Below are 22,447 nucleotides of genomic sequence, written 5' to 3' on the forward strand. Positions count from 1 at the left end.
TTATACCAGGAGCCTGTTCAGCCTAGCCCAGTTATACCAGGAGCCTGTTCAGCCTAGCCCAGTTCAGCCCAGCCCATCGGGTGGTGTAGGTGTCCTGGAGGGCAGGTAGTTTGCCCCCGGTGATGCGTTGTGCAGACCTCACTACCCTCTGGAGAGCCTTATGGTTATGGGCGGAGCAGTTGCCGTAGCAGGCGGTGATACACCCCGACAGGATGCTCTTGATTGTGTATCTGTAAAAGTTTGTGAGTGTTTTTGGTGACAAGCCGAATTTCTTCAGCCTCCTGAGGTTGAAGAGGCGCTGCTGTGCCTTCTTCACCACACTGTCTGTGAGGGTGGACCATTTCAGTTTGTCCGTGATATGTACGCCGAGGAACTTAAAACTTTATACCCTCTCCACTACTGTCCCCTCGGTGTGGATAGGGGGGTGCTCCCTCTGCTGTTTCCTTAAGGCCACGATAATCTCCTTTGTTTTGTTGACGTTGAGTGTGAGGTTATTTTCCTGACACCACACTCCGAGGGCCCTCACCTCCTCTCTGTAGCCATCTCATCGTTGTTGGTAATCAAGCCTACCACTGTAGTGTCGTCTGCAAACTTGATGATTGAGTTGGAGGCGTGCATGGCCACGCAGTCATGGGTGAACAGGGAGTACAGGAGAGGGCTGAGAATGCACTCTTGTGGGGCCCCAGTGTTGAGGATCAGCGGGGTGGAGATGTTGTTACCTACCCTCACCACCTGGGGGCGGCCCGTCAGGAAGTCCAGGACCCAGTTGCACAGGGCGGGGTCGAGACCCAGTGTCTCGAGCTTGGTGACGAGTTTGGAGGGTACTATGGTGTTAAATGCTGAGCTGTAGTCGATGAACAGCATTCTCACATAGGCATTCCTCTTGTCCAGATGGGTTAGGGCAGTGTGCAGTGTGATTGCGATTGCATCGTCTGTGGACCTATTGGGGTGGTAAGCAAATTGGAGTGGGTCTAGGGTGTCAGGTAGGGTGGAGGTGATATGGTCCTTGACTAGTCTCTCAAAGCACTACATGATGACGGAAGTGAGTACTACGGGGCGGTAGTCATTTAGCTCAGTTACCTTAGCTTTCTTGGGAACAGGGACGATGGTGGCCCTCTTGATGGATGTGGGAACAGCAAACTGGGATAAGGATTGATTGAATATGTCCGTAAACACACCAGCCAGCTGGTCTGCGCATGCTCTGAGGACGCGGCTGGGGATGCTGTCTGGGCCTGCAGCCTTGCGATTGTTGACATGCTTAAATGTTTTGCTCACGTCGGCTGCAGTGAAGGAGAGCCCGCAGGTTTTGGTAGAGGGCCGCGTCAGTGGCACTGTAGTCTGTCTGGGAGCAAGACATCCTGGTCCGCGACGGGGCTGGTTTTCCTTTTATAGTCCGTGATTGACTGTAGACCTCTCGTGTCTCCCGTTGAATTGCGACTCTAATTTGTCTCTATACTGACGCTTAGCTTTTTTGATTGCCTTGCGGAGGGAATAGCTACACTGCTTGTATTCGGAATCTTGAAGCGTGGAATCCGATTGGTCGGACCAGCGTTGAACAGACCTGAGTGCGGGAGCTTCCTGTTTTAATTTCTGTCTATCAGCAGGGAGCAACAAAATGGAGTCGTGGTCAGCTTTTCTGAAAGGAGGGCTTGGGAGGGCCTTATATGTGTCGCGGAAGTTAGAATAACAATGATCTAAGGTTTTGCCAGCCCTGGTTGCACAATCGATATGCTGATATAATTTAGGGAGCCTTGTTTTCAGATTAGCCTTGGCTACAATAAATGCAGCCTCAGGATATGTGGTTTCCAGTTTACATAGAGTCAAATGAAGTTCGTTCAGGGCCATCGATGTGTCTGCTTGGGGGGGATATATGCGGCTGTGATTATAATCGAAGAGAATTCTCTAGGTAGATAAGACATGAAGGTCAGTTAATATTGAAAATATCAAGATCTTTGAAAGTTTCTTCAAGTGCAATCGCAAAAACCATCAAGCACTATGATGAAACTGGCTCTCATGAAGATCGCCACAGGAAAGGAAGACCCAGAGTTACCTCTGCTGCAGAGGATAAGTTAATTTGAGTTACCAGCCTCAGAAATTGCAGCCCAAATAAATGCTTCACAGAGTTCAAGTAACAGACACATTTCAATATCAACTGTTCAGAGGAGACTGCGTGAATCAGGCCTTCATGGTCTAAATTGCTGCAAAGAAACCACTACTAAAGGACACCAACAATAAGAAGAGACTTGCTTGGGCCAAGAAACACGAGAAATTAACATTAGACTGGTGAAAATCTGTCCTTTGGTCTGATGAGTTCAAATTTGAGATTTTTGTTTCCAACCACCATGTCTTTTTGAGATGCAGAGTAGATGAATGGATGATCTCTGCATGTGGGGTTCCCACCGTGAAGCATGGAGGAGGTGTGATGGTTTGTGGGGGCTTTGCTGGTAACACTGTCTGTGATTTATTTAGAATTCAAGGCACATTTAACCAGCATGGCTACCATAGCATTCTGCAGCGATACACCATCCCTTCTGGTTTGTGCAGAGTGGGACTATCAACTGTTTTTCAACAGCACAATGACCCAACACACCTCCAAGCTGTGTAATGGCTATTTGACCAAGAAGCAGAGTGATGGAATGCTGCATCAGAAGACCTGGCCTCCACAATCACCTGACCTCAACCTAATTGAGATGGTTTGTGTTGAGTTGGACTGCAGAGTAAAGGAATAGCAGCCAAAAGTGCTCAGCATATGTGGGAACTCCTTAAAGACTGTTGGAAAGGCATTCCAGGTGAAGCTGGTTGAGAGAATGCGAAGAGTGTGCAAATCTGTCATCAAGGCAAAGGGTGGCTACTTTTAAGAATCTCAAATATAAAATATATTTGTATTTGTTTAAAACTTATTTGGTTACTACATTATTCAATATGTGTTATTTCATAGTTTTGATGTCTTCACTATTATTTTACAATGTAGAAAATTGTAGGTGATTACTTGAATGAGTAGGTGTGTCCAAACTTTTGACTGGTGCTGGCAAATGTTGACTTCAATGCTTCCCACAGTTGTGTCAAGTTGGCTGGATGTCCTTTGGGTGGTGGATCATTCTTGATACACATGGGAAACTGCTGAGCGTGAAAAACCCAGCAGCGTTGCGGTTCTTGACACAAACCAGTGCGCCTGGCACCTACTGCCATACCCTGTTCAAAGGCACTTAAATATTTTGTCTTGCCCATTCACCCTCTGAATGGCACACATACAATCCATGTCTCAATTGTCTCAAGGTGTAAAAATCATTCTTCAACCTGTTTACCCCCTTCGCCTACACTGATTGAAGTGGATTTAACAAGTGACATCAATAAGGGATCATAGTTTTCACCTGGATTCATTTAGTCAGTCTGTGTCATGGAAAGAGCAGGTGTTCATAAAGTTTTGTACACTCAGTGTGTATTTATATATATATATTTATACATATATATGTATATCTATGTATGTATGTATGTATGTATATATGTATGTATGTATGTGTGTTGCAGAGAGAATGAGAGAGAGAATGAGAGACAGAGAGAGTGAGGTATGGAGAGAGAATGATATAGATATAGAGAGAGAGAGGGAGGGATGGAGAGAATGATAGATCGAGAGATAGAGAATGAGTAGTCTGCTCATCAGTAGCTCAAGCTAACAAGAGAAAGCAGATGCATTTGGCTGATTGATCCTTTTCCTCACACTGCCTCTAAATGTGTGTGTGTGCGTGATTGTGTGTGTGCGTGTATGCGTGTGTCTATATATGTGTGTGTGTGTGCGCTTCTGGTGTCCTCGATCTGCAATCTCACATTAACATATTTGAGATGCCGCTTGATTCTACAAAGTGAGACAGTAATTTATGCTCCTCTTGATAGAGAGACGGAGAGAGCGAGAGAAAGAGAGAAGGGGAGAGAGCAGAGAGAAAGGGGAGAGAGAAAGGGGAGAGAGAGAGAATGAGGGAGAGAGAGAGAGGGAGAGAGAGCAGAGAGAAAAGGGAGAGAGATAGAGTGAGGGAGAGAGAGAGAAAGAGAGAGGGAGAGAGGGAGAGAGAGAGAAAGAGAGAGAGAGCAGAGAGAAAGGGGAGAGAGAATGAGGGAGAGAGAGTAGAACCATTTCTACTGCCAACAGATATGGCACGACAACCTCTGAAGATCTTCATTTAGAGACAAGGGGCTGCATCTCAATAATGTACAGTCGCTGACCCTACCTTTCCCTCGTCTCCTCCACCATCTGCAAAGGCCTGAATAACTAAAAGAGCTCGTCATCCATATTCTAGTCTCCTCAGCTCAGAGGATGAAGAGAACAGGAAGAGAGGAGACAAGGAGAGGGTGGAGAGGACACAAGGAAATGAGGACACAGGCACACACAAACACATAGAACACTCATATTTTGATAGACTGTAAATCTGCCCTATAAATATCAAATTATAACTTTCTGCCTCAAACAATATTAAAACACTAAATTAAACACTGAGGGCTTGGCTAGGCTATCCCCTATCATACTGAGAACACACACACACACCTCACATGAGGCTAGTAAGATGCACCTGATTGTCAGCTGTTTCTAGCCAATAGGAGATATCTTATGACAAGAGAGGTGTGTATTAATAATAATAATAATAATAATATGGTGCTTATATTTGTCCTATTTCAGGAAGGCCATAAAGATCATCAGGGACAACAACCACCCGAGCCACTGCCTGTTCACCCCGCTATCATCCAGAAGGCGAGGTCAGTAGAAGTGCATCAAAGCTGGGACCGAGAGACTGAAAAACAGCTTCTATCTCAAGGCCATCAGACTGTTAAACAGACTTATTAAACAGATTGATGTTAAACAGACTGTTAAACAGCCATCACTAACATTGATTGGCTGCTGCCAACATACTGACTCAACTCCAGCCACTTTAATAATGGAAAAATGAATGTAATAAATGTATCACTAGACACTTTAAACAATGACACTTCATATAATGTTTACATACCCTACATTACTCATCTCATATGTATATACTGTACCCTATACCATCTACTGCATCTTGCCATCTTGATGTAATGTATCACTAGCCACTTTAAACTATGCCACTTTGTTTACATAGCCTACATTACTCATCTCATATGTATATACTGTACTCGATACCATCTACTGCATCTTGCCATCTTGATGTAATGTATCACTAGCCACTTTAAACTATGCCACTTTGTTTACATAGCCTACATTACTCATCTCATATGTATATACTGTACTCGATACCATCTACTGCATCTTGCCATCTTGATGTAATGTATCACTAGCCACTTTAAACTATGTCACTTTGTTTACATAGCCTACATTACTCATCTCATATGTATATACTGTACTCGATACCATCTACTGCATCTTGCCTATGCCGTTCTGTACCATCACTCATTCATATATATTTTTATGTGCATATTCTTATTCATTCCTTTACACTTGTGTTTATTGTGTTTATAAGGTAGTTATTGTGAAATTGTTAGGTTAGATTACTCGTTGGTTATTACTGCATTGTCGTAACTAGAAGCACAAGCATTTCGCTACACTCGCATTAACATCTGCTAACTATATGTTTGTGACAAATCAAATTTGATTTTATTTTAATGATGGACTGTTGTTTCTCTGTTCTTGCCATAATATGGACTTGGTCTTTTACCAAATAGGACTATCTTCTGTTTACCAACTCTACCTTGTCACAACACAACTGATTGTCTCAAACACAAGGAAATATATTCACAACTGTTAATTGAAATGCATTTCAGGTTGAATACCTCATGAAGCTGGTTGAGAGAATGCTAAGAGTGTGTAAGCTGTCATCAAGGCAAAGGGTGGCTACTTTGAAGAATCTCAAATATAAAATATATTTTGATTTGTTGAATACTTTTTTGGTTACTACATGATTCCATATGTGTTATTTCATAGTTTTGATGTCTTCACTATTGTTTTACAATGTAGAAAATAGTAAATAAAATAAAAAACTTGAGTAGGTATGTCCAAACTTTTGACTAGTACTGTATATACAGTTGAAGTCGGACGTTTACATACATCTTAGCCAACTACATTTAAACTCAGTTTTTCACAATTCCTGACATTTAATCCTAGTAAAAAATCCCTGTTTTAGGTCAGTTAGGATCACCATTTTATTTTAAAGAATGTGAAATGTCAGAATAATAGTAGAGAGAATGATTTATTTCAGCTTTTATTTCTTTCATCACATTCCCAGTAGGTCAGAAGTTTACATACACTCAATTACTATTTGGTAGCATTGCCTTTCAATTGTTTAACTTGGGTCAAATGTTTCAGGTAGCCTTCCACAAGCTTCCCACAATAAGTTGGGTGAATTTTGGCCCATTCCTCCTGACAGAGCTGGTGTAACTGAGTCAGGTTTGTAGGCCTCCTTGCTCGCACACGCTTTTTCAGTTCTGCCCACACATTTTCTATAGGATTGAGGTCAGGGCTTTATGATGGCCACTCCAATACCTTGACTTTGTTGTCCTTAAGCCATTTTGCTACAACTTTGGATGTATGCTTGTGGTCATTGTCTATTTGGAAGACCCATTTGCGACCAAGCTTTAACTTCCTGACTGATGTCTTGAGATGTTGCTTCAATAAATCCACAGAATTTTCCTACCTCATGATGCCATCTAATTTGTGAAGTGCACCAGTCCCTCCTGTGGCAAAGCACCCCCACAACATGATGCTGCCACTCCCGTGCTTCCCGGTTGGGATGGTGTTTTTCGGCTTGCAAGCCTCCCACTTTTTCCTCCAAACATAACGATGGTCATTATGGCCAAACAGTTATATTTTTGTTTCATCAGACCAGAGAACATTTTTCCAAAAAGTATGATCTTTGTCCCCATGTGCAGTTGCAAACCATAGTCTGGCATTTTTCTGGTGGTTTTGGAGCAGTGGCTTCTTCCTTGCTGAGCGGTCTTCAGGTTATGTCGATATAGGACTCATTTTTACTGTGGATATAGATACTTTTGTACCTGTTTCCTCCAGCATCTTCACAAGGTCCTTTGCTGTTGTTCTGGGATTGATTTGCACTTTTCACACCAAAGTGCGTTCATCTCTAGGAGACAGAACGCTTCTCCTTCCTGTGCGGTATTACGGCTGCGTGGTCCCACGGTGTTTATACTTGTGTACTATTGTTTGTACAGATGAACGTGGTACCTTCAGGCGTTTGGAAATTGCTCCCAAGGATGAACCAGACTTGTGGAGGTCTAGAATTTTTTTCCTGAGGTCTTGGCTGATTTCTTTTGATTTGCCATGATGTCAAGCAAAGAGGCACTGAGTTTGAAGGTAGGCCTTGAAAAACATCCACAGGTACACCTCCAATTGACTCAAATGATGTCAATTAGCCTATCAGAAGCTTCTAAAGCCATGACATCATTTTCTGGAATTTTCCAAGCTGTTTAAAAGCACAGTCAATTTAGTGTATGTAAACTTCTGACCCACTGGAATTGTGATACAGTGAATTATAAGTGAAATAATCTGTCTGTAAATAATTGTTGGAAAAATGAGTTGTTAACAAGAAATTTGTGGAGTGGTTGAAACACAGTTTTAATGACTCCAACCTAAGTGTATGTAAACTTCCGACTTCAACTGTATACATTTATATATATCTTACACTACACACACACTGCATAGGGATGAGAAAGCTAACTTTATATTGTATAGTTTCACCAGATACCACACAGCTTACCCACCATGCAGCTATTTGACAGTTGGCACATATTGTTTGTGTGTGGGTGGGTGTATGTGTCTCACCTCTGGCTGAGAGCTTTTTGGTATTGATGATTTTGGCAGCATATTCCTGGCCGGTACAAAGTTTGACACAGCGGCGCACCACTGAAAACGCTCCCCTGGGAAACAAAGGCAGATAAAACAGGTGTTAGACATCACCTGGCCCTGGCAGCATCTCAATATTCTAGTCATTTCCTCTACTGTCTCCTTGTCTCCTTTCCTTCATTCCCACTGATCTTAAAGAACTGGACAGGTTGAACGCATATCCTTATCCACTTCCCCTCTGCTGCTTTCACATCTGCCTTTCATGAGTAAAGACATTTCTCCTGAAAGGAGTCATTGAGTGTGAGACATGTGACAAGCAGCACAAAAGCACATCATGCAAATGAGAAGACTCAAGAGAAAACAACAGAAACGGTCTTTCAAGGATTTCTCTGTGTGTGCGTGCAACCGTTTGTGTGTGTCTGCATCTGTGTGAGAGGGAGAGAGTGAGACAGAGCGTGCATGCACCGTAGCAGTGCTGGTATTTTGGGGGGAGATTAACTAACTAACTCAGCAGGGAAAACAGCAGTAACCGTCTGTGTCGTTTTCTCTGAGCTATATATAGAACACCTGTTACACAATAAGACACACACATTCTAACCTGACTGTCTCACACACTCTCATGCTTACACTAGACCCCCAAGTCTCACACACACACACCTATAATGCCATGACAGGTGAGTCTGTAAGAGTATATATATATATATATACAGAGACAACAGGCTTATGACAGCAGAGAAAGACTTGTGAGACACACACACACACACACACACACACACACACCAAAAGGGGACAATCTGCCATCCTTACAGGAACTGTAATGAAGGTCCTGTTATCTCTTGGGCCAGCTGCTGCCACCACAGCATGGTGATTGTCTCTGGCTAATCACACAGGCCAGAACACACACAGCATGGTGATTGTCTCTGGCTAATCACACAGGCCAGAACACACACAGCATGGCGATTGTCTCTGGCTAATCACACAGGCCAGAACACACACGCATGGTGATTGTCTCTGGCTAATCACACAGGCCAGAACACACACGCATGGCGATTGTCTCTGGCTAATCACACAGGCCAGAACACACACAGCATGGCGATTGTCTCTGGCTAATCACACAGGCCAGAACACACACGCATGGTGATTGTCTCTGGCTAATCACACAGGCCAGAACACACACGCATGGTGATTGTCTCTGGCTAATCACACAGGCCAGAACACACACAGCATGGCGATTGTCTCTGGCTAATCACACAGGCCAGAACACACACGCATGGTGATTGTCTCTGGCTAATCACACAGGCCAGAACACACACAGCATGGCGATTGTCTCTGGCTAATCACACAGGCCAGAACACACATGCATGGTGATTGTCTCTGGCTAATCACACAGGCCAGAACACACACGCATGGCGATTGTCTCTGGCTAATCACACAGGCCAGAACACACACGCATGGCGATTGTCTCTGGCTAATCACACAGGCCAGAACACACACGCATGGTGATTGTCTCTGGCTAATCACACAGGCCAGAACACACACGCATGGTGATTGTCTCTGGCTAATCACACAGGCCAGAACACACACAGCATGGCGATTGTCTCTGGCTAATCACACAGGCCAGAACACACACGCATGGTGATTGTCTCTGGCTAATCACACAGGCCAGAACACACACAGCATGGCGATTGTCTCTGGCTAATCACACAGGCCAGAACACACATGCATGGTGATTGTCTCTGGCTAATCACACAGGCCAGAACACACACGCATGGCGATTGTCTCTGGCTAATCACACAGGCCAGAACACACACAGCATGGTGATTGTCTCTGGCTAATCACACAGGCCAGAACACACACAGCATGGCGATTGTCTCTGGCTAATCACACAGGCCAGAACACACACGCATGGCGATTGTCTCTGGCTAATCACACAGGCCAGAACACACACGCACGCCAGTGAACCTGCAGTTACATATACAAATGAACTACACGCTGTGCCATAAAGGTCCAGACCTCTTAGTAGAACTCCTAGTATTAGGGGCTACACTTTATGGTAATATGTGCAGCAAATGTTTGGATTCAATAATAGTACCATCTCTACAGTTCTGTTTGCATAAGGATGTATTATGATCTATAAAATATGTTTCTCCTCCTGACAGAGAATGAGGAGAATACTCCCCCCTACCCAGTCCCACCCAGCACAGCCTGACACACCTATCCTGCTATGTGGTACAATTTCTCTCTCTCTCTCTCTCTCTCTCACCCGCTCTCTCTCTCTCTCTCTGTCGCTCTCTGTCTCTCTCACACCCTCTCTCTCTCTCTCACACCCTCTCTCATACACAGTCACACACACAGTCACACACACACCTATATTTCCATCCTCTCTCAAGACCCCAATTACAAAACATCCCATGCTGCTCTGATCTCTGACAGCTCAAATTGGCACACTTCCTCTCTCTTCAGACTGTTACATCATGTCCCCAGTCCCCACTGATGCTGTTATTGCAGACCATGCAGCATGCAGATCAAATGTAGGCTAGCCTATCTTTAATATTCAAGTTTATATATTGTATTGTCATGTCGAGGCTGCACTTCAAAACAGAGTGAAAACGTGCGTTTTGTTTAGCTGTGTTGCTGCGAACGTAACAGATCAGCAGAGATGAGCTCTGACCCCCATTCCGCTGCGCTGCCGCTCCAACAACCCATACACATCTGCAGACATACAACTATGCAAAGCAACCATAGATTAACAGGATGACGATACAATGATGGTGCCATCATAAAGCAATAATGCAGCAACGCCTTACTTTCCGAGTTCTTCATATAGTTGGAAATCGTCCGTAAAACGTGTACAGGTAGTCACTGCCATCTTCCGTTTATTCGCGGGGGTTGTGCGCCCAAAATAAATCCGTCTTCAAGTTAATTTATATTGGATGTATCCGTATAGTAGCCTAGTTATTCTATGTAAAAAAAAAAATGCCGCGGTGTAATGCGTTTTCTGTCCAGAGAGCACTAGGAACCAGGCCTCAAGATATGTAGGCTATTCGAGTGGAGGAGAGGCAGTGGTGCTTCTCTCTCTCTCTCTCTCTCTCTCTCTCTCTCCGAAAGTGTGTCGTTCAATCGCGGTTCACTCCGTTTCTGCACCAGCGAGCGCGCTGTAAATTCAACACATCATTTTCCCACCACCAGGGGGAATTGCAACGGCTCGACAACACCTGGCACATCAGAATCAGATATGTTCTTTACAGGCTTTGGCATCATCACCAATCATGTGTAGCAGCTGGAACACCTATAGCCTAAAGGCAATACAATTGATTGAGGTATTTTTTTAGGTCTACCCAAATAAAATGGACTATGTTTTAGTGAGTTGAAACTGTTAGACAGGTAAATATCCTTAAACTGTTATACTTTGATTATCGTATTTTTTCAATGACCCGACACACCAATTCAAATCAAAGTGTGGTCCATGGTAGGCAACATCAGTGCTTGAGGTGGGCCGGTGCTAAACGCAGTACCGCAAAATGTATCCTGCGATAACTGGCCACTCTTGTAAGATAGAATTGACTCTAACGCATGACGAATAAAAACTCCTAAATATACCACTTCAGTCCTGTTGAAGAACTGGGCAACTTAAAGCACCAATGTAACTGACCTGGCATGGAAGAGATCTACGAAGTCATAGGCTGCTACTGTCTATTGTCTCTATTCTTGGATTGTTCTTCTGCACTGATATCATGAATAACTCTATTCTTAGGAGCAAAGCTTCTACACTTCAGACCTGAGAAAGACAATCATTTTGATCTTCAAAGAATTGTATGTGACTGTATTAATCTTTAAAGAATGAACTTTGACTGTATTCATCTTTAAAGAATTGTCTGTGACTGTGTTCATCTTTAAAGATTTGTCTGTGACTGTATTCATCTTTAAAGAATTGTCTGTGACTGTATTCATCTTTAAAGATTTGTCTGTGACTGTATTAATCTTTAAAGAATTGTCTGTGACTGTATTCATCTTTAAAGAATTGTCTGTGGCTGTATTCATCTTTAAAGAATTGTCTGTGACTGTATTCATATTTAAAGATTTGTCTGTGACTGTATTCATCTTTAAAGAATTGTCTGTGACTGTATTCATCTTTAAAGATTTGTCTGTGACTGTATTAATCTTTAAAGAATTGTCTGTGACTGTATTCATCTTTAAAGAATTGTCTGTGGCTGTATTCATCTTTAAACAATTGTCTGTGACTGTATGGATCTATAAAGAATTGTCTGTGACTTTATTCATCTTTAAATAATTGTCTGTGACTGTATGGATCTATAAAGAATTGTCTGTGACTGTATGGATCTATAAAGAATTGTCTGTGACTGTATTCATCTTTAAAGAATTGTCTGTGACTGTATTCATCTATAAAGAATTGTCTGTGACTATGGATCTATAAAGAATTGTCTGTGACTGTATTCATCTTTAAAGAATTGTCTGTGACTGTATTCATCTATAAAGAATTGTCTGTGACTGTATGGATCTATAAAGAATTGTCTGTGACTTTATTCATCTTTAAATAATTGTCTGTGACTGTATTCATCTTTAAATAATTGTATGTGACTGTATTCATCTTTAAATAATTGTCTGTGACTGTATGGATCTATAAAGAATTGTCTGTGACTGTATGAATCTTTAAAGAATTGTCTGTGACTGTATTCATCTATAAAGCATTGTCTGTGACTGTATGGATCTATAAAGAATTGTCTGTGACTGTATGGATCTATAAAGAATTGTCTGTGACTGTATGGATCTATAAAGAACTCTCTGTGGCTGTATTGATATTTGAAGAAATATATGTGACTCAGTGGAGGCTGCTTGGGGGAGGACAGCTCATAATAATGTCTGAAACTAAGTGAATGGAATGGTATTAAACCATGTGTTTGATGTATCATTGTACCATTCCACTAATTCCATTCCAGCCCATTACCAGGAGCACATTCTACACAATTAAAGTGCTGCCAACCTCCTGTGTTGTGACTGTATTAATCTTAAAAATAACTGTCTGTGACTGTGTTAATCTTTAAAGAACTGTCTGACTGTCTGTGACTGTATTAATCTTTAAAAGAACTGTCAGTGACTGTGCTAATCTTTAAAGAACTCTGTGACTGTGTTCATCTTTAAAGAACTGTCTGTGACTGTGCTAAACTTTAAGGAACTGTCTGTGACTGTATTAATCTTTAAATAACTATCTGTGACTATTCATCCCTAAAGAACTGTCTGTGATTGTATTAATCTTTAAAGAACTGTCTGTCACTGTGTTAATCTTTAAAGAACTGTCTGTGTATTAATCTTTAAAGAACTATCTGTGACTATTCATCTCTAAATAACTGTCTGTGACTGTATTAATCTTTAAAGAACTATCTGTGACTATTCATCTCTAAATAACTGTCTGTGACTGTATTAATCTTTAAAGAACTATCTGTGACTATTCATCTCTAAATAACTGTCTGTGACTGTATTAATCTTTAAAGAACTATCTGTGACTATTAATCTCTAAAGAACTGTCTGTGACTGTATTAATCTTTAAAGAACTATCTGTGACTATTCATCTCTAAAGAACTGTCTGTGATTGTATTAATCTTTAAAGAACGGGCTGTCGGTGTCTATGCTGTCTGAGCATCTGACCAGCTGTAGATATATTAGTTCTGATATCCATCTTTTATCTTATTCATCTGATACTGCCATTCTCAGACCAAGAAGGAATATTATACTGCACTGAGGAGAATCAGAGATCTTTTTATAGCGCCCTCATTTGACACTACTGTTAAATGTCAGGTCTGTCACCAGGCACCTCTGTAGATCTACAGGGACCCAGAGACATATAGAGATCTCTACTTAGCAGTAACCCATTTTGCATGGACATTGCCATTGAGGGCTTTCACCATTTTAAAGTAGACTTTTTCAAATGGTTTTGTCTAGTTTATAAATGTATTTCAGCTATATCACCGCCATCTAATGGCCACAATAAATAAATTACCAGATTTGGTTCAAGACTCCAGCACTGCAAGTGGTGGTAAATCAACAATATTATCTTTACACTTTTCTCCAAAAATCAAAAGAAAATAGACTACTTGAAAGTGGATATTGCTTCAATGTGGGTGCTTTGGTGTGTTTAGACCCCAGTAATAGAAGCTGCTGCCTTTGCAGGATGGAAAAGGGATTCCTAATAAATACAACAAAAATGGCACTTCCCATTCTGCCGCAGACGCCATAATGGCAGATACAATGTTGAGAACTCTTTGCATCTCTATGGCAAGGACGCATAGGTTTTAATGCCGCTCCACAGCACACAGCCCACACACACATCAGTGCAGGTTTTATTTAACTTCATTTATTTCAGGCACACAGTACTGACACACCTCAGTAAAATGGCAGGGAGGTATTTAGCCAACCAATACCAGTCAACTACATGTAAAACACCACAGACATCTGGACCTGGAAGTTGCCCCTCCACTTCAATGGTGAAGGTTAGGATATGGAGAGGGTCATCTGATCCTAGACCTGTGTCTGTACAGCTATCTCCTAGGTCCAGGTGTGTTCAGTGGGAAAACAGACATTTAAACAGGTATGTTCAGGGTCATGTTCATTAGGGCCCAAAATGGAAAGGGCTTTTAAAACGTTTTGCAATGGAAAGCGTAAATGAGCGTTCAGGAAGTTCCTCACAGTTTGTATTTTTTCTTCTGTTTGGTCCCTAATGAACACAACCTGGGTATGTCACATCAGTCAGAACACAGTAACAAAGCTCATCTCCCTCCTATTCAAAGATCACTCAGAAAAAGAAAGAAAAATCTTAAAATACCAGGCAGTTTCTACTGATAAATCTGCTAACCCTCCTCAGTCTCTCAACCCCAATCCCCAACATTGTGTGTTCACATCTGTACGGCGCTGGAGGGGATGTCGAACATGGAGGGATCAAACTGTTGTCCTTTAAAGGGAGAGCCCTCAGCATCCCACCCCTTCTTCAGCATGTCATGCACCTTCTACATGAGGAGAGAGAGAGTGAGAACTTGTGAGAATGGAATGCCCACATACATACAGTGCATTCGGAAAGTATTCAGACCCCTTGACTTGTTCCACATTTTGCTATGTTACAACCTTATTCTAAAATGGATTAAATCGTTATCCCCCCTCATCAATCTACATGAAAAACTGAAAAATTACATTCACATAAGTATTGAGACCCTTTACTCAGTACTTTATTGAAGCACCTTTGGCAGCAATTACAGCATCAAGTCTTCTTGGGTATGATGCTACAAGCTTGGCACACCTGTATATGGGGAGTTCCTCCCATTTTTCTCTGCAGATCCTCTCAAGCTCTATCAGGTTGGATGGGGAGCGTTGCTGAACAGCTATTTTCAGGTCTCACCAGAGATGTTCGATCGGGTTCAAGTCCGAGCTCTGGCTGGGCCACTCAAGGACATTCAGAGACTTGTCCCAAAGCCACTCCTGCGTTGTCTTGGCTGTGTGCCTAGGGTCATTGTCCTGTTGGAAGGTGAACCTTCACCCCAGTCTGAGGTCCTGAGAGCTCTGGAGCAGGCTTTCTGTACTTTGCTCCATTAATCTTTGCCTTGATCCTAACTACTCTCCCAGTCGCTGCAGCTGAAAAACATCCCCGCAGCATGATGCTGCCACCATCAGTCTTCACCGTAGGGATGGTGCCAGGTTTCCTCCAGACGTGACACTTGGCATTCCAGCTAAATAATTAAATCTTGGTTTCATCAGACCAGAATATCTTGTTTCTCATGGTCTGAGAGTCCTTCGGGTGCCTTTTGTCAAACTCCAAGCGGGCTGTCATATGACTTTCACTGAGGAGTGGCTTCTGTCTGGCCATTACCATAAAGCCCTGATTGGTGGAGTGCTGTATAGATCGTTGTCCTTCTCGAAGGTTCTACCATCGCCACAGAGGAACTCTGGAGCTCTGTCAGAGTGACCATCAGGTTCTTGGTCATCTCCCTGACCAAGGCTCTTTTCAACCATTTGCTCAGTTTGGCCAGGTGGCCAGCTCTAGGAAGAGTCTTGGTGGTTCCAAACATCTTCCATTTAAGAATTATGGAGGCCACTGTGTTCTTAGGGACCTTCAATGCTGCAGAAATATTGTGTGTAGATTGATGAGGGGAAAAAACAATTTAATCAATTTTTAGAACAAGGCTGTAACGTAACAAAATGTGGAAAAGGTCAAAAGTTTACATACATTTAAATTCAGTTTGCACAATTCCTGACATTTAATCCTAGTAAATACCCTGTTTTAGGTCAGTTAGGATCACCACTATATTTTAAGAATGTGACATTTCAGAATAATAGTAGAGAGAATGATTTATTTCAGCTTTCATTTCTTTCATCACATTCCCAGTGGGTCAGAAGTTCACACACTCAATTAGTATTCGGTAGCATTGCCTTTAAATTGTTTAACCTGGGCTTCCTCATGGCCCATGGGCTCTTGGCCCATTCCTCATGACAGAGCTGGAGTAACTGAGTCAGGTTTGTAGGCCTCCTTGCTCACACACACATTTTCAGTTCTGCCCACAAATGTTCTATAGGATTGAAGTCACGGCTTTGTGATGGCCACTCCAATACCTTGACTTTGTTGTCCTTAAGCCATTTTGGATGTATGCTTGGGGTCATTGTCCATTTGGAAAACCCATTTGCGACCAAGCTTTAACTTCCTGACTGATGTCTTGAGATGTTGCTTCAATAAATCCACATAATTTTCCTTCCTCATGATGCCATCTATTTTGTGAAGTGCACAAGTCCCTCCTGCAGAAAAGCACCCCCACAACTTGATACTGCCACCCCCGTGCTTCACGGTTGGGATGGTGTTCTTCGCTTGCAAGCCTCCCCCTTTTTCCTCCAAACATAACAATGGTGATTATGGCCAAACAGTTCCATTTTTGTTTCACCAGACCAGAGGACATTTCTCCAAAAAGTATGATCTTTGTCCCCATGTGCAGTTGCAAACCGTAGTCTGTCATTTTTATGGCTGTTTTGGAGCAGTGGCTTCTTCCTTGCTTGCTGAGCAGCCTTCAGGTTATGTCGATATAGGACTCGTTTTACTGTGGATATAGATACGTTTGTACCTGTTTCCTCCAGCATCTTCACAAGGTCTTTTGCTGTTGTTCTGGGATTGATTTGCACTTTTCACACAAAAGTGCGTTCATCTCTAGGAGACAGAACGTTTGTTTGTACAGATGAACGTGGTACTTTCAGGCGTTTGGAAATTGCTCCCAAGGACGAACCAGACTTGTGGAGGTCTACAATTTGTTTTCCTGAGGTCTTGGCTGATTTATTTTGATTTTCCCATGATGTCAAGCAAAGAGGCAAGATAGGCCTTGATATACATCCACAGGTACACCTCCAATTGACTCAAATGATGTCAATTAGCCTATCAGAAGCTTCTAAAGCCATGACATAATTTTCTGGAATTTTCCAAGCTGTTTAAAAGCACAGTCAATTTAGTGTATGTAAACTTCTGACCCACTGGAATTGTGATACAGTGAATTATAAGTGAAATAATCTGTCTATAAACAATTGTTGGAAAAATTACTTGTGTCATGCACCAAGTAGATGTCCTAACCGACTTGCCAAAACTAGTTTGTTAACAAGAAATTTGTGGAGTGGTTGAAAAACAAGTTTCAATGACTCCAACCTAAGTGCATGTAAACTTCCGACTTCAACTGTATACCCTTCTCAACATCATGAGGCTTAGGTTAGTTTGATGGTAGTGTATGCGTGTTTACGTGTGTGTGTGTCCACTCTTGTGCATGTGTGTGTGTGCTCTCACCATCTCGTGGCTCTGGGGCTTGCCCTGTAGTTTCTGGTGGTAGTCGAAGGTGAGTCTGTCCAGCACGGCATGCTCCTCCTCATCCACCGTGGCCATGGAGCGCTCTCTGTTGATCTGGTTCACATCAATCTCCTTCTCCCCTTTCAACACAGCACTCCACCATACCTCCCCACTCTTACTGAGAGACAACTACAGGGAGAGGGAGGAAGGCTGTGTCAGTGAGTGAGTGTGTCTAGATAAATTTGTAGGTGTGTGTGTGTGTCACTCACCACCACACAACATCCAGGCTCCAGGCTCCATAGTGAGTTCTCAGTGTTGATCTTATGTGTGAGCTCTCCTTCCATCAGGACCGTCTCTCCTGCCTCCTCCTTCAAACACACACGCACACTGCCCGGCTGCATGTTCACACACACCTGGCACGGACACACACAAAGAGAAGTTAAAGCATGAGTACTTCACAAACATTACATGGTACAACCACAGGAGAAATGTTAAACTCGAGAATAAACTGGCCACAGAAAACTCATCACATCATAATAATTCAAACAGGCATTTATAAACATGAAGGATTTGCTTTTAAAAGGTTGATGTAGAAAGAGGAGCCCTGTGGTGGCCGTGTTCACCTGTCTGCCCTTGACGACGGTCTTGGGAACGTGGACCCGGACCTCAACGTCGGTGTAGTCCTGAGACCAGCTGTAGGTGTCCCTCACCGCCCCATTGTAACTATCTGGACTGGCCTGTTGCACCACCTGACCACTGACAAACACACACACAGTGGAAGAAGCACTCGATACAAGGGTTGGTATTAGGGTGGGTTTTAGAGTTGCCACTAAGGAAATTCTACCAAATTCAAAACTGCCAACATGTATTTGTAAAGCATTTCAGCAAATATGTAAATGTCCCATCTATAAAAGGTTTTAACAGTTGTGGACCTGTTTTGTGTAACTTTGTGGACCCTTTTCTAAAGCATTGAAAAAGCTCAGAGAAAGAACCAGTCATACTGGCATGGCCAAGAGAGGCAGTACAATACTAACTCTGTAGATGCTGAACAGGCTGCTGCATGGTCTCCATGTGATGACTGCTGGGCCACACTGCTGCAATGGGGCTGTGGAATAGAGTCTGGAGCTTGGCTGGAAGAGGCTTGGCTGGAGGAGGTAGTGCACGAGGCTGCACTGGGCTCTCCAGAAGCTGAGTCAGAGCTCTCTCTCTGGGCATCAGGCTCTGTCGTCTCCCCCCTCGGCTCCTCTGGCTGCTCAGTGGCCTGCAACTCCAGCTCCTGCACCGCGGGGGGCACCATCCTGGCCTCCTGTCTCTGCTGCAGCTCCCTCTGTTGCCTCTCTCTGTCCTGCTCAGCCACATGCTCAAACAGACGGAAGGACTGTGGAGAATAACAGAGACATGACGAGCTAAGTCCATAATCAACCCCCTAATCACTTTTTGTGCACCTCAAAGGTAGTCTGCAAGATGGCATCATCATAAAAAAGGGGACGACATCCCAACTTATAACCAAATCAGCCTAACATCAGACTAACATCTCTTCCCATACGAGTTTAGACGCAAGGAGAGATGCCAACAATGGTAGTCTTGACAGATTAGGTCACTGTTAACCTATCATAACATGCGTAAAATAAAATGCATGAGCAGAGTTCCCATATCTGCTGAATCCCTGAAAACCGGATACATCCGACTGTTGGCAACTACGTTAAGGGTGGGTCATATGCCACATTCAAAACAACTGTAGCAATCATAGCCAAATACCATCCGGTCACGCAGAGCGCCTGACCTCCAGGGCCCACACCCCTAACTAATTTCCCGCAATTCTACACATTTTACCATGCCATGATAATGATACCTGAGTGAGAGTGACTAACAAAATCAATGGGTCCCCCTGGAGGTCAGGGCCCTGGGCACATGCCCTGCATGACAGGTCGGTATTTGGCAATGATTACTAGAAGTTTAGATAGCTGGCTAGACTAATTTACCAATCTAAAAATGTTTAGCTGACATGGCTAATTGAGTGACTAAGTGACCGACATAACATGAGAAAAATTGTTGATGCACAACCAAATTTCGAACTTGCACCTTATGTATTCTACTAGTCTAACTCTCAACAGTAAGTTGAGATCAAGACTGAGTTCAATAAGCGCGGTTGCTTATGCCTGGAGCAGGCCCTTGTTCAAGACCACTTGACTCGGAATTCCTAGTCGGAAACTCGGGCATCTTTCTAAAGTTCTAGAGTTCCCTGTTGTCTTGAAAGCACCATCTGTTGATGTTGTTGGTAAATCGACCCGTTGTTTATGCTGATGTCATACTACTGAGTGTACGTTTAAAACTTACGTCTATATTGAGCAGAGGTCTATGGATAAGATGGACACATTACATTTTTAGCAAAGCTTTTTTTACTGATAAAAACTAGATCATTGTATCCGCAGTGGAGCCCAGTTTCATAATATTACCATATTTTTTTTATTTCACCTTTATTTAACCAGTTAGGCTAGTTGAGAACAAGTTCTCATTTACAACTGCGACCTGGCCAAGATAAAGCATAGCAGTGTGAACAGACAACAACACATGGAGTAAACAATTAACAAGTCAATAACACAGTAGAAAAAAAGAGTCTATATACATTGTGTGCAAAAGGCATGAGGGGATAGGCGAATAATTACAATTTTGCAGATTAACACTGGAGTGATAAATGATCAGATGGTCATGTACAGGTAAAGATACTGGTGTGCAAAAGAGCAGAAAAGTAAATAAATATAAAAAGTATGGGGATGAGGTAGGTAAATTGGGTGGGCTATTTACCGATGGACTATGTACAGCTGCAGCAATCGGTTAGCTGCTCAGATAGCAGATGTTTGAAGTTGGTGAGGGAGATAAAAGTCTCCAACTTCAGCGATTTTTGCAATTAGTTCCAGTCACAGGCAGCAGAGAACTTTAACGAAAGGCGGCCAAATGAGGTGTTGGCTTTAGGGAGGATCAGTGAGATACACCTGCTGGAGCGCGTGCTACGGGTGGGTGTTGCCATCGTGGCCAGTGAACTGAGATAAGGCAGAGCTTTACCTAGCATGGACTTGTAGATGACCTGGAGCCAGTGGGTCTGGCGACGAATATGTAGCGAGGGCCAGCCGACTAGAGCATACAGGTCGCAGTGGTGGGTGGTATAAGGTGCTTTAGTAACAAAACGGATGGCAGTGTGATAGACTGCATCCAGTTTGCTGAGTAGAGTATTGGAAGCTATTTTGTAGATGACATCGCCGAAGTCGAGGATCGGTAGGATAGTCAGTTTTACTAGGGTAAGTTTGGCGGCGTGAGTGAAGGAGGCTTTGTTGCGGAATAGAAAGCAGACTCTAGATTTGATTTTATATTGGAGATGTTTGATATGAGTCTGGAAGGAGTTTACAGTCTAGCCAGACACCTAGGTACTTATAGATGTCCACATATTCTAGGTCGGAACCATCCAGGGTGGTGATGCTAGTCGGGCGTGCGGGTGCAGGCAGCGAACGGTTGAAGAGCATGCATTTGGTTTTACTAGCGTTTAAGAGCAGTTGGAGGCCACGGAAGGAGTGTTGTATGGCATTGAAGCTCGTTTGGAGGTTAGATAGCACAGTGTCCAAGGAAGGGCCAGAAGTATACAGAATGGTGTCGTCTGCGTAGAGGTGGATCAGGGAATCGCCCGCAGCAAGAGCAACATCATTGATATATACAGAGAAAAGAGTCGGCCCGAGAATTGAACCCTGTGGCACCCCCATAGAGACTGCCAGAGGACCGGACAACATGCCCTCCGATTTGACACACTGAACTCTGTCTGCAAAGTAGTTGAACCAGGCAAGGCAGTCATTAGAAAAACCGAGGCTACTGAGTCTGACGATAAGAATATGGTGATTGACAGTGTCGAAAGCCTGGGCCAGGTCGATGAAGACGGCGGCACAGTACTGTCTTTTATCGATGGCGGTTATGATATCGTTTAGTACCTTGAGCGTGGCTGAGGTGCACCCGTGACCGCCTCGGAAACCAGATTGCACAGCTGGTTGCTGTAGTTTTGAAGTAATCACGAAAAAACAGGCCTTGTTTTAAGGCATTTTCACCCTGCCAGCTCCAATTAGTTATATTGAGCACCATGGTACCAACTACCTTCCGAACATTCTAGGGGGCAAAATGGCTAGCCTGATCGGCTAACACAGCTACAGCTAGCTACAGATGTAAGTAAGCTACATGTGCTACCTTTAGGACCATTTTCTCGGCCACCCCTGGAGGGAAGCCCATACGGTCGTTGGGGGTTGACAGCAGACGGTAAAAGTCTGTCTTGCGGTACAGGAAGCCGAAGTAGACCTGAAGGAAATTCTGGATGTTTCCAACATGCTGCAAGATTCCAAGCAAAGCGTTGTCGTACAACTCTGTCATTTCCATGGGCGACGCCATTGTAGATTTTAAACTTTCTGCGTAATTTGTCAAACTGTTGAAACTTGACGCAAAATACTATTGTATTTCAATAAATGTATCTTTATCGCAAAAATGTTTAGTTGTCCGTTGAGTTTGAGCTCCCAAGCTAGCTGGATAGCTATTTTGATTTTTAGGTACGAACTGAAAATTGTCCCCAAGGTAACACCACCACCCGCAAAATAAGGTTCCTATGTGAAAACACTGTTTTCTAATACAATATATATATATAATATACATATACATATATATAATATAATGCATCCATATCAATGTATATAATCAATAACAAAATGTAATTGGTGTTTATATAATTGTACATCTTGATACAATGAGAACGACTAATGTCGGTCTCTTCCCACAAACCCTTT

The 22,447-nt window shown here is 43.0% G+C and overlaps 2 protein-coding genes across 6 annotated transcripts in view; both read right to left on the reverse strand.

Annotated features, from left to right (window-relative positions):
- The window catches only part of LOC139408440 (calcium/calmodulin-dependent protein kinase type II subunit beta-like), a 61,158-nt gene extending 50,297 nt beyond the window's left edge, over window positions 1–10,861 (reverse strand). For all 5 annotated transcript variants that reach the window (XM_071152346.1, XM_071152344.1, XM_071152347.1 and 2 more), the window contains exons 1-2: window positions 10,627–10,861; window positions 7,799–7,893 (exon numbers count right to left, since the gene is read on the reverse strand). In XM_071152346.1, the coding sequence (XP_071008447.1) occupies window positions 7,799–7,893; window positions 10,627–10,688 (157 nt within the window). In that variant the 5' untranslated portion in view covers window positions 10,689–10,861. The remainder of the gene's footprint in view (window positions 1–7,798; window positions 7,894–10,626) is intronic.
- Window positions 10,862–14,169: 3,308 nt separating this feature from the next.
- On the reverse strand, window positions 14,170–22,235 carry LOC139408441 (NudC domain containing 3). The gene is made up of 6 exons (XM_071152348.1): window positions 21,861–22,235; window positions 18,671–19,014; window positions 18,260–18,392; window positions 17,906–18,049; window positions 17,637–17,825; window positions 14,170–14,838 (listed from the first exon to the last, which is right to left on the reverse strand). Exons 1-6 carry the CDS (start codon window positions 22,056–22,058, stop codon window positions 14,728–14,730), a joined length of 1,119 nt encoding a protein of 372 aa, XP_071008449.1. The 5' UTR covers window positions 22,059–22,235; the 3' UTR covers window positions 14,170–14,727.
- Window positions 22,236–22,447: the final 212 nt, after the last annotated feature.

The sequence above is a fragment of the Oncorhynchus clarkii genome, chromosome 5 (genome assembly GCF_045791955.1).
Source record: "Oncorhynchus clarkii lewisi isolate Uvic-CL-2024 chromosome 5, UVic_Ocla_1.0, whole genome shotgun sequence".
Lineage (NCBI taxonomy): Eukaryota > Metazoa > Chordata > Actinopteri > Salmoniformes > Salmonidae > Oncorhynchus > Oncorhynchus clarkii.

What these genes read in the sequence shown, in the direction of transcription:
- LOC139408441 (XM_071152348.1), bottom strand. Translation starts at nt 22,058, where the DNA reads ATGGCGTCGCCCATGGAAATGACAGAGTTGTACGACAACGCTTTGCTT. An exon ending in GCCTGTTCAGCATCTACAGA is followed by an intron (nt 18,393 to 18,670) that starts GTTAGTATTGTA and finishes TGTGTTTGTCAG; the next exon opens with TGGTCAGGTGGTGCAACAGG. An exon ending in AGCCCCAGAGCCACGAGATG is followed by an intron (nt 14,839 to 17,636) that starts GTGAGAGCACAC and finishes CTCCTCATGTAG; the next exon opens with AAGGTGCATGACATGCTGAA.